General features: G+C 40.8%; 1 protein-coding gene across 3 annotated transcripts in view; it reads left to right on the plus strand.

The window, feature by feature from the left end:
• Fggy (FGGY carbohydrate kinase domain containing) overlaps positions 1-15,345 on the plus strand; it is a 373,913-nt gene that overhangs the window by 56,072 nt on the left and 302,496 nt on the right. For all 3 annotated transcript variants that reach the window (XM_013348239.2, XM_026781785.1, XM_005352745.2), the window contains exon 5: positions 1,734-1,822. In XM_013348239.2, the coding sequence (XP_013203693.1) occupies positions 1,734-1,822 (89 nt within the window). The remainder of the gene's footprint in view (positions 1-1,733; positions 1,823-15,345) is intronic.

Here is a 15,345-nt window from a genome sequence, read left to right on the forward strand (position 1 = left end):
TGTATGATGTTACTTGTATAGATGCCTGATGCTTTCCAGCGTGTTGGTTTTGATTATTTATTCTATTCAGAGGACCACTCGGGTCTCTGGGTTTGATCCACAATGCTGGTCCACCTCGGGAGGATACACTCCTGGGTTCCTCACCTCCTACCCCCAGGACATTATCAAAAGCCTTGCCACTCTCTCGGAGATGTTCTACTTGGCTATCTTTGTCCCTGGCAGCTATTGGTGTGACTCAGGCAGAAGACTGGCACCATGCAGGGTTGTTAGTAACCCTACATAAAACCTAACAGAAGCAATTGCTTTCTCAGCTCAGGGTGCTTGTCTAGCTTTGACTAGAAGAAGTGGTTGGTGGGTAGTGGTTTGGCAGTTGAAGCATGGTGACGGGCCTTGCATTGTTGGAACTAAGGAAGGAGGCTGCCTTCTCTCTGACCACCAACTGCTGCGACCACAAAGTGCCTGAAAATGTTTTTGAGAATATCCAAAAGGCATACTGATAGTTTGACTCACATAATTCCAAAGACCACTGCTTTCTGGTTGTGACTTGTCAAGTGCACAGGGTTATGCAAGTTCATAGCTGTGTTAGGCATATTTTGGAATGCTAAGTTTTGCTTTATTTGATGTTAAGATGTATGGATAGGTAATGAGAAATTTGCACCCATTTCTTCCTAAGAGAGGCTTTCACATACGTGGTAACAGAACGGCTGTGATGTTGAGACTTTTACGTTTGACCCTTTGATGCTCTTAGTGAAATAGAACCCTGTAATTGAGACAGTGCTTCGACAGGGATTTCCAGCAAGCAGGAAAAACCAAGACTTTGAGGAGAAAAAATATGTAAAGTCAAGATATATGTCTGAAAATTGATGTCATCATTTCTAGCACTTTGGTACTGCTCGGAGAAGGCAAGTCACACAGGTGGAAAGCCCACCATAATCTAACCGGCACCGTCACACAGAGTGACTGGAGGGAAAAACTAAGCAATAGTTTCTGTGCATTTTGATTGTACCACGCAGGCACAACACAGTCTGTTTGTTTGAAGCAGGCATCATTCTTTTTAGATTCCCCCAAATACCCTGAGCTTCTGATAAATTCCTTTTCTCAGTGTCTTGTAACAAAGACTAGTTAAAAGCAAGAAGACACAGCAAGCTGTGTGGCAGGTAGTCTGGAAAGATTTTGTAGAGGAAAGAAAAGCCCAGCAGAAAACAAAATCTGGCTATTTGACAGTATGAAATTGAATACGTATCTAAAACTGTTGCGGCAGTTGCTTTTCATTGCCTGCACAGTGGCTTAGGTTGTCACTTGTTTGAGTCATCTTTGGTACCAGTTGGTATCTGGAGAATTTCCGTGGCAAGGCACACTTCGATTCCTTGGGTCCTCAGTGCAGCTTCTCCCTGGGGCAGAGCTGTTTGCCTTCTTACTGTGTGGTGCACATCCTCTCGCCTTTGCCAGGAGGCTGGGTTGTATATCCACAGTGTGCCTGCTCCCTGTCCAGGTTGCAGAAGGGGAACGAAAGGAAAATTAGGATCATCTTTGAGAGGGTCAATAATTGCCATGTTTTCTTTCCTGTATAAATACTACTTTTATACCACACTCCCCCAAGCCCATGAACAGATGTTTTCATGAACATTGTTGGCTCTGTTTTTGTTTTGAAAAATCTGAAACATTTTTGAAAGAGGAGAGGAGTTAAAAAAAAAACCCTCATAATTGATTCTAATATATATTTAATTTGGCAGAACTTGAGAGAGACTTGCTGGGACAAGGCGGGACATTTCTTTGATCTCCCAGACTTCTTATCATGGAAGGCAACAGGTGTCACAGCACGGTATGTTAATTACAAGTTGGATTTTATTTGTGTTCTTCCAATCCCCTGGTGTCTCTCTCTATATTGCTTTCTTAACTCCCTTTGACTGGCCATACTGTTTTTACATCTGCACGTGATTGTGCATACTTGAAACATCTTGAACCTATCTTCTGCCTCCACTACATATGCTCAAGCCCCATTGTTCCCTATCTTGCTGGAAATAGAGTATCCGAGGTGGATGCCATTCATTAAGTGTGGGCACACTAGAAGGAGATGCTAAAGCACAGAGGTCACTACAGCTCTTTCTGAAGTTGCCTTCTAAGTGGTTCATTAAAGGGGGAAAAAACATGTACTTCAGAAATTAGGGTAGGAAATACCCACAAGGGGTGGATGCTGACTAGGTGCATAAACTATGAACTCGCATCACTTTCTGTGGAAATGTACTAGAATTATCCGAACTACAACAGCACCTAATGTTATGTCAGCGGTTGCTTTTGAGTAACTTACAAGTGTTAAAAGTAAACTGTGTGTCACTTGAGAGTCCTTTTACAAAATACCCATTGAGTATGAAGTTGTGGCTGGTGTGTGTGGGTAAGAAGACAGAGCCAGGTGTGAAACCTCAGTATGGCAAAGGGATGGTCATTTTGATCTCATCTTCAATGTGTAAGTGGACTTTTTTGTTGGACTTTATTTGGGGACCTCCAGTCCTCCAAAAGAGATCGAATATTAATTATGAAAGCCTGATCTTTAGCTTAGTTGTTCCCAACTAGCTCTTATAACTTCAATTAACCTGTTTCTATTAATCTACATTCTGCCATGTGGGCTTTTTACCTGTCCTCCATTCTGGAAGTCTGACATACTCCAAATCTCACTGGAGTCTCTCACTCCTAGATTCAGCCCTCTGAGCTCTTCTCTCTGTACAGAAGCCACGCCTAACTTTTCCTGCCTATCTGTTGACCATTCAGCTTTTTATTAAGCCAATCACAACAGTGGATCTTTACACGGTGTACAAATATCCCACACCATCAAAGGGATGTGTGAAAATGATGGGTCTTTTGACTTGACAAGGAGTCAGGGACTGGACTGCAACCTCTGAAGACAAGAAGCAGTTGGTGTCGACAAATAAAGCTGTATAAGTTGGCTTGTTAGTTTCAAAATAATTGATTGTCTAGTTTCTTCTTTCTGGCAGAGTCTTTACGTTAAGTCCCAATGGTCTTCCCATGCTCCATCTACAGTAAATAAGTTGTCTCTCCAGGCCTAGTGTGCGCGACTCATCTGTCAATTTTCTTGTAGTTAGTAGGAGTTAGATACTGTGGATAGGTATGCAGTGTGTATTATTAAATACCAAAGCATTTGCAAACAAAAGTCCTTACTGTCGGTCCCATCCCCAGAACAAGGGAGATGAGGTCTGGAATGGAATGTGTCAATGCCAAAAGAACTCTGGGCAACAGAACAGGAACTTGGCACCCAACGAGTCAAGGGAAGGCTCAGATTTGGTGTTCATTTGGCTCGTTCATGTGCTTGTTTTGGGTGACTTTGATGAAGTGGGCGCCAAAAAAGCTAGAGGGTGTTTTTCTTTTCTGTTATTGCAGGCTAACAAGGGATTGAGTTTCACCTGGTGTAAAGGTTACATGCTTGTTTTTGGCAATAACAGTGTAAGAAGGTCCTGCTTCCTTCTTCCTCCTTCTCTCCTCTGAAAAAAAAATGGAATTTTATTGTTTTCATCCAAAATGCACTGAGAAAATCAATACTGGGCCTGTGATTACTTTGTCATTCATGTCTTCCCTTTTTACTGTGTTAATGAAAAGAGTTACTGCTTCTTTAATAATAACAATAATAATGATAATATGTAATAATATTAATAACAAATGGTTAACCTTCACCAAGGGCCTTTCTTTTACCCATGGTAAGCATTGACAAATGGAACTCCATTGGTACTCGGCAGCCATCTGTTCGAGCAGGTGGTGTTAGTACTATTTTGCAATTTAAGAATTGAAATTGAATATGTTAGTAATTTGCCATATTCTAGCCACTGAGTGGGTAACTGTTCAGATCATGAGAAATGGTTAGTCAGAAATGTGAATAATAAAATTGTTCATAATCAGACAAAAATATATTCATATACATTCACATATTTCTATGTATATATCTTCTAAAGAGATTTGAGGTCAATTTTAGTAAATGAAATAAAAATATGGCTATATATATGTATACACACACACACAGAGCCACTAGCCACTGGATCAATGCATAGCACAAAAGAAAAAGAACAAAAAAGCAAAGAAAAACCACAAAAAAATCAAAATAAAATATTAATACAGTGACTGTGTCAATGCCGAAGTATGTAGAAGCTTTTTTTTTTTTTGTAAGCTTCCTGGTGACCTGGTGACCAGAATGAAAAGGGAGCGTGGGCAGCCTGACCAAAGTGATGAATACTGGTAGCTGTCTAGAGAACTGACTTTGTCTAACCTAGTAAAGCTGAGAAAGCTGATATTATTATATCGTGTTATATTATATCATATTATATTATGATATTCCATAAATTATTTATAAGTATGTTCTATTAATTCAATCATAATTTCAAATAAGCATTTGAAAATAGTTTTAGGTTTACAGGAACATTGTGAATATGCACAGAATTCTCAGATGCCAGATGTCAAACTTCCTGTAGCTAATATATTAGTATATGGCATGTTTGTTATAATTAAGGAACTGATATTGACATATCATTAACTATGTTCTTTGATCAGATTTCTTCATATAGTGGTGACACTATTCTTGGGAGATAAGAGCTAATGATTATTTTCCCAGATAGAGAACCAACTAAATACCATCAAAATCCAACTGATGCCAGTGAGTTTGCTGCTAGTTCCGTACAGGAATGTCAGTGATGGGTTACTACAGGAGCTTAAATCACTCAAAGACAGCTGTGTCACAAAACCCCTCCCTAGCAACGATGTCAGCTCACCAAATCTGCACAATTTGCCAACAACTTGACAGCTTGGAGTGTTTCTTCCAGGCAGCTCGGTTGGTTTCTGCCTTTTCCCATCAGCTTTGCTGGCTGAGTGTTAGGTGTTTAGTGTGTCTGAGAATGTCTCTCAGCAGTCCTTACCCACTTTTATACACTTGGAGAGGGAGAATCCTAGGAAACCTAGTCAGTTTCAGGGGCTTCCTGAAGCCTTTGAGTTTGCTTTTTGAGGTTAAGGAGCTTCCTTGCAGGATAGAATGTTTCACACTCCGCCCCTACCCTTTAGGACACCCTGCATCATGAGCTTCCCTCCGAGGTAGAAGATTTTACACAGGTGTAATTTGCTACATGACACCTTCATTTTTAACCCAAATGGCCATTCTTGGTTCCACAATACGGCATCATTTGGGCACTTCTTTTTGGCTTCCTTTGGCTGTCCTATTTTATCAGAACTTTCTTGTTTTGGTAATCTTGCTCTCCTTGAAGCATGTAGGTCCTGAATATGGTGGGGTTCCCCCATTTAGAATGTATCTGATGTTTCCCTCTAGATGAACATGGATTCTGTTCTGGGGAGATAACAGCATTCTCATCACTGTTGATTCTGTTTGTCACAGAGTTGGCGCTTGCCTCGCCCGCTCTGTGTTGCGTTGTACTCTTTGGGAAGGCTTCACAGTGTACAGCACACCTACAGAATAAGGGTTTTTTTTTAAACTCCTGGAGGGCAGAAACACTGCATATATCATGGCAAAATATTTTCTATTGGATAATTGTTTTTTCAGTTCACTTATTTTTATTCACTTGAGCCAAAAGAAATGGATAAGTAGACTTCTCAGGGACAAAACAAAATATATATGTTTCATTCAGAGGTTATGTGCTACATTTTCTGGGACATTTGTATACCCTAAGGGAAAACAGGGCTGAGTTCTTCTAAAATCTTGAATTTATTTCCCCTTGTATTTATATATTTTTATTTTCTTCTCACCTCTATCATAATATACAATTCTATGTAGGTTCTCACTGAATAGTCTTTCTCTTATTTTAAGGAAATGAAATTATGTCCTTTAGAAACTGAATGTGGTGACTCATGCCTATAATTCAAGTCTATGGGAGGCTGAGCCAGGAGGATTCCTGTGAGTTCAAGGCCAGCCGGAGCTCCAGCCAGCCTGCTAAAGGATGGCAGTCAACCTCAAAACAATAAGAATAATGATAACAAAACCCTGCAATCTCCTTTAAAATATCAGCCATTTTTCTAATTTGGTTACTTCTCTGTGTCTCTGTGCATTTGTTAATAAGGGATAATATTGTGTTGTTCATTTTCCCAAGATTCCTTGCTTAATTTGTCAGGAGATGGTTGTGGTTAGTTTATTGATCTGTCATCATTTTATAAAGTAATATTCAGCAGCTCCAAGGTAGCAGTATTATTTATGATTTCATTCCAGTTTTTACTTAATAATATCTTATTTTTGCTATCAGTATTATTTGAAAGTAATACCCATGTAATATTCTAACAGTTAGTATACCTGTATTTATCTTGTCAATGTTGGGGGCATAATATATGGTTGTAATAATTTGAATCTTGAAATGTCTCCAAAGCTTCCCGTAATGAAGCCTTGATCTATAGGTCTAGGTGCTGAGGAGGAGGGGTTGAACCTGTAGATGGTGGAGCCCTAATAAAAACAGGTAGGTGTTCCTTTAACAGGGATATTGTGGTCCTTTTTCTCTCTTTGTTTCCCTTTAGCCATGAGATGAGCAGATTCCCCAACTATGAGCTTCTACCTTTATGTGTACCCATGTCACAGGCCTACAGCTCACGGGGATAGGCAGTTACAGACTGTAACTTCGGAAACCATGAACTGAAATAAGCCCTTTCCTTCCACAAATAAATGACCTCATCTATTTTGTCATAGCAAGAAGAAGCTGATCATCACAGGAATCTTCTTTAAATTCACATTTTCTTATTAAATCCAACCCCCTCCTGTGTTATTTGTCTCCTAAGTACTCATTGCTTAAACCTCTTGCAGGAATCTTGCTCTTAAAGGTTTCAAGTGCTTCTTACTTTTTGTTGACGTTGGGATTCTGACTGATGGCAGCATCATACAAAGAACGTAGGCTAGGGATGAAAAGCTACCACATTGGTTATCTTAGAAGATACCTGCTTACCTCTAATGTATAGAATTCTGATTTACTGAGTAGATAATGGAGTTCAGCAGCTCATGGTGAACACCATGTGCATGTTCATACATATGTGTATATGTACGTATATATGTATGCACATGTAACTGCTGGGCAGGGTAGAAGACTACACACACCAACTGCAGTTTACACGTCGGACCACGTAATCCAGTAGCCGTCTGGATACAGACCTGCTCACATGTCCCAATCCTACAGCAATGGAAGCCATTTGGCCACACTGGGCCTTAGGAGATAGCATTATTAGCTCACCTTGTCTTTAACACAGTGACTCAGAATGTGGCCTGATGTGATCTCTGGTCTCCTGTGATCAGGTAGTTTTTCTTATCCTCATGGAGAAAGGTAAGAAGATAGGGTGTGAGGTCATCTGTGTGCTGGTGCTACTCAGAGGGTGCACAGCTTGGGGGAAAATCTTTTCTACTCAGGGTGAGGGAGGATCTCTTCCACACCGAGATCTGCCTCTGGTAGTGTGTTGCAGTCTGTAATCTTTTAGTACTTGTCCTCCTGGCTTCTTTTGCATATCTGAGATAAGACAACTAAAATAAAGTTATCTTTATTGAGATATAATTAGCATACAATACAGTTTGTCCATTGAAAGTATATAATTCAATGGTTTGGGTATATTTAATTATGTATTCTATGGTATATAATTTACCACATATATACTATAGCAGTACTGATTATATTCATAGTGTTGTATAAATGTCACCACGGTTTCCAGAACTTGTTTATTATGCCAGACCGACCTGTCATTATTATCTCCTACTGCAGCTTTTACCAGCCCCCATTCACCTTTAGTCTATCTTGTCTGTTTATATTTGTCTATTCTAGATAGTCTGTGTACATTATTGACCCTTTTATGTATGTATTATTTTGCTCAATGGCATTCTCAAGGTTTATGCTCATTGTTGTAAGTGCTCAAATCCCCTTCTCTTTTATGACTCGACAGTAATGCTCAATTTCACACACACACTGCATCTGCTCATTCCTTTATCTGTTGATGAGCATTCTGGGGAATACTGCTGGGTTTCTACCCATTGACCTAAGTATCACTATGCAGTAGATTTTGGCAACTTAGTTTGTTTTCCGTTGCTATAACCTGGGACTAGATGATCTGTAAATAAAAGACAATGTCTTTTAGCTCACAGCTCTAGTCATCTGTTCAGCTTCTGGTTGGGGCCTCACACAGTGTCAACAAAAGAGCCCAAGTGAGAAAGACTGGAAGCTGACCCACTGCATAAGGTCCTGTTCTCTTGGTCTCTAAATCAGTCCCTAGTCTCAGTAAACCTAAGCTATTATCAAAAAAGACATCAATCTGTTCATGAGGGTACTGCTTCTATAACCTGCCTTCTGACTAGGTCCTTCCTCTTAAAGATCTGTTATCTCCCAGTACTGTAAGAATAGAAACCAAGCTTCCAACCCATGAACCTTTGGGACCAACAATGTCCAAAATTTACCAGATAGTTCATAAGAATTTGTTCAAGTACCTGCTTTTAGTTTTTCGGAGTATCGTCTTGGAGTTGAATCTGGTGCATGCAGAAATTCTGTGTAGCTTTCTTAGGAGCTGCCTTTCTTTTTGCAGTTAAGAAGGGTTCCGGTTTCCTCACATTCTTGGCAGCACTTATTTTCTTTCCTTTCTTAAAAAAATAGAAAAGCCATTATGATCAGTGTAAAGTGGTCCCTTGTTGTGATTTAATAGTCTTTTTAAATCTTAGTGCTCTCTGGCTCAAAGTGAAATTGACTGAATTTTGCTCATCGTCGTAGGTAGGATGTTTTGGCTAGACCTTGAAGGGAGAAGCAGTTATTCACGATCTGTTCCATGCTGATGCATTTTGATTTGCATTGTTTTATGGTTGCATTGAAGGATGATTTCTCAGAACAGTGTTAGATAAAATAGCCCTTCTTAGTTCTAGGAAGAATGATTCAGTCTTCTCTGATCAGCTTATTCTTGAATATAGTTAATAATGCTGAGAAATGTCCTGTAAATTTGAAATCTCATTTCCCCTTATTTTTGGAAGATAAGGAATATGTTTTTGCTCTGTTCAGAAGACATATAACCTTTATGTCTTCACTCAAGAGTAACAGAAATAATTAAAAATTAAAAATAATGAAGACATTCCCTAAAAGTTGATTCTGTCCTAGAAATAAATCTAGACAATTTTTGGACTATTGTAAGAGTCCCATGAAGTCATTATGGATATTAATTCTTCTACCATTTTTATTTCCCTGTCTTTTCAATTCTGAATTCACACTTGAGATCACTTTGTAGTCTAGGGTACTTCTGTAGTGTCCGTGGTAAAAGGATGGCAGGGGCACATATGGTGTGCCACACAGCTGAGCTAGCCTTATATAAATGATCTTCCAGGGAGACCTGTGCGGCGCTGGTATTTATATATCATCAGCCAACACTTAGTTTTATGGTCAAAGCTAGCCAGAGAGAGGCAGTAAAATATAGGATGTTAGCCTGGTACCTTTCTACCCAAATAAACTTGGGAGTTTTCTTACCAAGAAGAAAAAGAAAAGACAGTTGCTATTGGACAGGTTAAAAAGACAATTACATAACTATCATTTCTCAGTAAATTGTGTTGACCAATGTCCTAGATACCAATTTATAGTATTTTGATCGTAATTACAGAGAACAGTATGCATGGTGCTTATGGAGAAGATGATAAAGTCTGAAGCAGCCTTAGCTCAGCTCCTGCCATTCTCTCATCCACTCATCCACTTATTTTTGGTCCGTACTAACAGTACCAATGCGATACTAACTAAGCAGTTGGAGGCTGCACATTTTTTGAACTCTTAAAATCCATGTAAGTAATGGAGCTAGGGGCTTCAGAGATGGCTCAGTGGGTATAAACATGTGTTTTTCTTGCAGAGATTCTCGGTTGAGTTTCCAGTACCCAAGTTTGGTGGCTCACAGCTACCTATGACTTCAGCTTCAGAGGATCCAATACCTTCCTCCGGCCTCCATGGTCCTGCACTCATGTGACGTACCTCCTCACAGACACATAGTTAAAATTATTTTAAAATCTTTTGGAAACATGAAGTGGAGCCAAATGGTCTTTAGCTCAAGCTGTTCACTGATAGTATTTGCCTTAGGGACATACTTAATCCCCGTTAACCCACTTCCTCTTACTGAAGGACAAAGCATCAGTCTGTTTTACATAGAAAATACAATGCCGTGGATAAGATCTCTGCTAGTTCTATCTCACATCGTGGTACATGGCAAGGGACATTTGCCATGTACCGTTTGTCCTTACTTTATGTCAAGTTTGTTTATTTATTTTAGTATTATATTAAATTCAAACTCAACTAAGTAGCTGATGTGTAGGAGAAACGTCTGAGCCTTTCAGAAACAAATAAACTCGTTTGATGCTCCTGCTACGCCTTCCGGTTTGGTGGATCTATCTTGTCTTCTTTAGTGAGGCGCTGAATAGAAATAATCCAGTACATCAGAGCTGTTGTGAGCGTGAAGATGTAAATAGCTATGGGGATTCTTTTCGCAAGACAGCTCAGAGGCTTAAAGTCCACCAGGAATAAGAAAACGGACTGTACAGGTCAGACAGGGTCAGGAGAGGCAGTGAAGGTTAAATATCATGCCTTCTCATCCATGCATAAGAAAGTCCAGGTTCTTGAGAACTTCCATTCTATTGCTGTGCTATGTAGATACAGGCACCTCTCTGTCCATGTGGTAGATGAAGGCAGGAAGGTCAAGGTAGCTTCTTTCAGTGTTTAGACATAGAGCACATCTAGATGGAAAAGGTTACATAAACGTCCTCATATTTGCCTTGGGGTTTAGTTGCTGTGTGTGACTGCAGTGGCAGTGAGGTGCACCCATGTTGAGACCCACTAGTCTGACAGTGTTTGGCTTCTATAAGGTTCTTCCCCAGGTTCTCTGCTATGTACATCTAGATGTAAATTTTGTGTGGTGGAAAGATGGTAGCCAACAGGGCAGTAATTTCCAACTGAATCACCATATGGCTTTTCCTCTCCTTAACCTTCTATCTCCTCAGGCCTTGAATCATCTTTAGAATTTATTTCCATTTGCTCTTTTAATTTAGCAAAGTGAAGCAATGTCAGAATTTGGTTTCTCATTTACAAATAAGTATGATGGTATATTCTCTGTTGGCAATGCTGGGACTGAGAACATGATACGGCAATCAAAAGCATTTACCCTGAGGGTGAGACCAGTAGATGGTCGGTAAGATATTTGTACTGTAATTCGCTTCGGGGTACCTTTTCTTGAAACCAAATCTCAGAATGGATATCTTTGTTGACACTTTTTTTTTTTTTTTAGAAAAAATAAATCAGGAAAGGCAGGTTACAAATCAGAAATTTTTTTAAAAAATTTATTTATTTATTATGCATACAATATTCTGCCTGCATGTGTCCCTACAAGCCGGAAGTTGGCACCAGATCTTATTAGAGATGGTTGTAAGCCACCATGTGATTGCTGGGAATTGAACTCAAGACCTCTAGTAGAACAGTCAGTGCTCTTAACCGCTGAGCCATCTCTCCAGCCCCTTTGTTGACTCTTAAATTAGTTTGTTAAATTAAATTAGGATGGACCCCTTTGCCAAAGAACTATTTCGTGGATGATTGGACCTTCGGATTATGTTGTTCTTACTACTTTATTCTGGTGGCTTTCAGACTCATCCGGTGTGATGGCAGGTATCAGCATCTGTACTGGAGTCCAGGACACAGCACAGCTTCCACAGTGATGGGGCGGAGGATGAGGAAATAGCATGCCTGGGAGTTCGAAGGTCTGGTCTAGTACCGTGTGTCCTGACTCAGTCTCAGTCTCCTCGTCTGTGAGATGCAGATGAGATAGATGACTTTGACCAGCTTCCCTTTGGGTTTTTCTTAGGCTCTTTCCCTTGGGATAGCTAGTTAAGTCTTTTCCAAGAATTAGGCCACTGGGATCCTCACTTATGCGGAAGTTTTAAATCTTCCTTTTCTTCCTCTTTTGCTTAGTTTCTTCTTAAAAATTAATATATCTTTTTTGTTGTTGTTGCCAGGTTCATTTTTCTTTTCTCTCAAGGGCCTTTGAAGAAAAATTTTAAATGTCATTAAGAAACTACTATCTGGGAACCCTTTGTTCTAAAGTCATTTAGAAGATTGCTTTCAGTTTTCTTAATGCAAAAAAAAAAATCAACCTATATTGTTAAAATGTGCCAAACACTGCATTCATTAATGAAAACTAGCAGCTTTGTTTATTGCCCAGGTCTTGTTCCTTTCAGAATCTGAGCCCTCTCCCCAGGCTTCCTAAACAGTCTTCAGCTCCCCCAGCCTCCCAGTTTCCTTAGAGTTTTCAACTTTCCTGGGTCTTATCTAGCAAGGTAGCCTGTCATTTAAAAACCAGCATTCCAGATGCCACAATCACCTGTGTCTCCTACCCTTTGCCTCGTCCCCAGCTGCATCCTTGCTTCCTATTCTGTCTAAATGGAGCTGGAGACAGTTTCAAAGAGGTGCTTGGACCTTTAATTAGCCTTGGCAAGCGTCTGCTTGGGGTTTCGCTCTGCAGGCTCTCTGGAAGTCAGGCTGGGTAGAGTAGGGAGGGGAAGGGGGCTCTGAACTAGACGTGTTCCTGGCAGCGGGCCCTGGCGGTTGAGAGCTCAGAGCCAACCATGATGTCATTTCTGAATTTAAGGGGTCTTGCTAATCCAAGGCAGTGTCTCTTAATTGGACAAAGGAAAAGCTGCCTGATAAGCAAGTCTCACCAGGAGCTCTTTGAGTCTAGATTGTGCTGAGGAAACGCGGCCCTGAGGAAGGATAGGTCTCTTCTCTGCTGTTTACAACTTCTCCTTTCTCCCTTGTCCTTTCTTTCTCACTTATTTGGCCAATTTAGCCCCACAGTCTGGCCTCTGCAGTGACTTGATGTGAAATTTGAGAAACATATGTAGTTTTCTATTTCAGGAAAATGATCTCAGGGATTGAATGTGGGCTTTTTTTTTCCTTTCCTCCTTTTGGCTGTTAAGCTCTGATCTTGCCCAGTGTGGTTTTTTTGATGATGGGAAAGAGTCTTCGAAGTGCTTTTTATCAGAATTTCATGCAATAAAACTTTCGGATTGGTTTCTTTACTTTGGCCCCCATCCCCTCCCAGGCCCACAACACAGTGTCATCTGTTCTGCTGAAGTGGGAAGAAACACACATTGTTCCCATTACAATGGCTTCATTGCTACTTGCACACACATGGAGAAAAACGGCCACTGTGTCTATCCATCACAAAAGCTATTCTAACTGTAGCTCAGTGGAGGACTAGGGGGTCTGTGTACTGTTTGACAGAAAGGAAAAGAGATCCTTTGGGGGAGAGTCTGCCTTTGTTTTGCTTTGGGAAAGAGATGGACTCCTGGCATTTCCCTAGGACCATCCCCTGTGAGTTGTTCCTCTCTCCTCTGGGTATCTGCAGTAGAATAAGGCGTGGCCCAGGCTTCTGAAGAGCAGGTCAGCCGGTGGCGAGGAAAAGGCTGCAGGAGTAGGGTTCTGCCCCTTAATGCGACTTGCTTCTCAAAGACAGTGGTGTATGTGCTTTTTTTGTCTGGGTATCCAGGGAATGCCTGCTGAATTAACACGCAACAATGGACTGTAATGGAAGTTACCACAGGACTTCTAGGACATGCTAGGAGTGGAGAGAGAGAGAAAGAGAAAGCCAATGGAGGAAGATTTATCCTGTGGGAAGCGAGCTACATTCTGGGATATTGAACATTTGTCCTAGGTGTTCCTGATAGTGTGCTGTGGAATGTGTTCTTTAAAGAGCAGAGAGACTGGGCCCTTACTGTCTAGGAATGCTTCTTACTGAGATCTTTCTTGCAGGGAAGAAAGGGTGAAATTTCTAGTTCCTTTTACACTCTATTCAAGTCTACTTCCTTTGATGTCTTGTAGTGAATTGCCTCCAAGCCTAACATATTCTGTTTGTTGAAACCGATTGGAAAAGTTTAAGGGATTATCCGGCCATGGTAGAGGTGACATTCGGTGAAACAAATGCAGGACTTAAATATCACATGGTACAGTCAGTTGTTGGTGAGGAAGGCTTGGCAAGCATCCATTCTGGGGTCAGAGCACTTCTGTGCAGGCGTTTCTGATCTGACCAAAGGCACCTGTATCCTCAAAGCTCGGGTGGTTTTGTTTAGTTTTGTTTTTTTCATTATAAATAAATATTCATTCTTATACCTGGTTTTCTGATGGAGGAGGGTCATCTTTCTATCTGTTGATTTCATTGGTTAAGCAATAAAGAAACTGCTTGGCTGGCCCTCATAGGTTAAAACATAGGTAGGCGGAGTAAACAGAACAGAATTCTGGGAGAAAGAAGCTGAGTCAGGAGTTGCCATGATTCTCCCACTCCAGGCAGATGCAGGTCAAGATCTTCCCTGGTAAGCCAGCTCGTGGGCTACATAGATTATTAGAAATGGGCTAGTCCAGGTGCGAGAGTTAGCTGAGAAAAGGCTAGATATAATGGACCAAGCGGTGTTTAAAAGAATACAGTTTCTGTGTAATTATTTCGGGTAAAGCTAGCCGTGCGGGCGACCGGGTGCCTGGGACGCAGCCTCGCCGCTCCTATTACTACAGTTTTCTGTTCATAATCCAGTATTTCCTTTCCTAAAGAGTGTCCACATAGAAGTTTCTAGTCCTAAAAATATCGAATTTGCCTTTGGGAAGCAGCGTGAAAGCATCCTTCATGGGAGGAAGGAAGTGGGCTCAAGGATGAGCAGAGTTTGGATGCTGGAGTGAAAATCCACCAGATGACCCTCATGTTAAACCATAGTTGCACTTTCTTCTTTTATTTGTTCATCATGGTTTGGCTTGCAGGTTGGAAGAGGTCTTGTGTAGAAAGCTTTGGGTCCAACAGGATGAAGATGGAATACAAGTTCCCTTCATGACAATTATTGCCAAGTAAGGCTCAGGTAGGTGGAGCTTGATATGAGGTTAGACATAAAAACATTAACCTTTAAGACGTTGTCACTGCAAAGGCATCATGAGTTCCATATTTAAACCTATTTGAGAGATAGTGAGGTGGTTTGGCATGTAAAGGTGTTTGCTGTGAAGACTGTTGACTAAGTTTGATCTTGTGAACCTATGTGATGGATGGACAGAACCAATACCTTCCTGCAGGTTGTCCTCCAACTTCTACGTATGTGCCCTAGTGATGGTGACTCTCCCTAACAAACAAACAAATCAGTGTAATAAAAACTGTAACAAGCACCTGAATTAATTAGTTTATAAAGAGAAAAGGTTGCTTTTGGCCCTGTCCGTTTGGAGTGGAGCAAAGCTGCACATAAGGAGTCGGAAGAAAATCATTCACATGCCAGCTGATAACTGAAGGAGAGAAGTGAGCTTAGGACTTGCAGTCAGGAGCCATCGTAAGAGTTCCCACTGCTTACTCGTGCTA

The sequence above is a fragment of the Microtus ochrogaster genome, chromosome 10, assembly GCF_000317375.1.
Source record: "Microtus ochrogaster isolate Prairie Vole_2 chromosome 10, MicOch1.0, whole genome shotgun sequence".
Lineage (NCBI taxonomy): Eukaryota > Metazoa > Chordata > Mammalia > Rodentia > Cricetidae > Microtus > Microtus ochrogaster.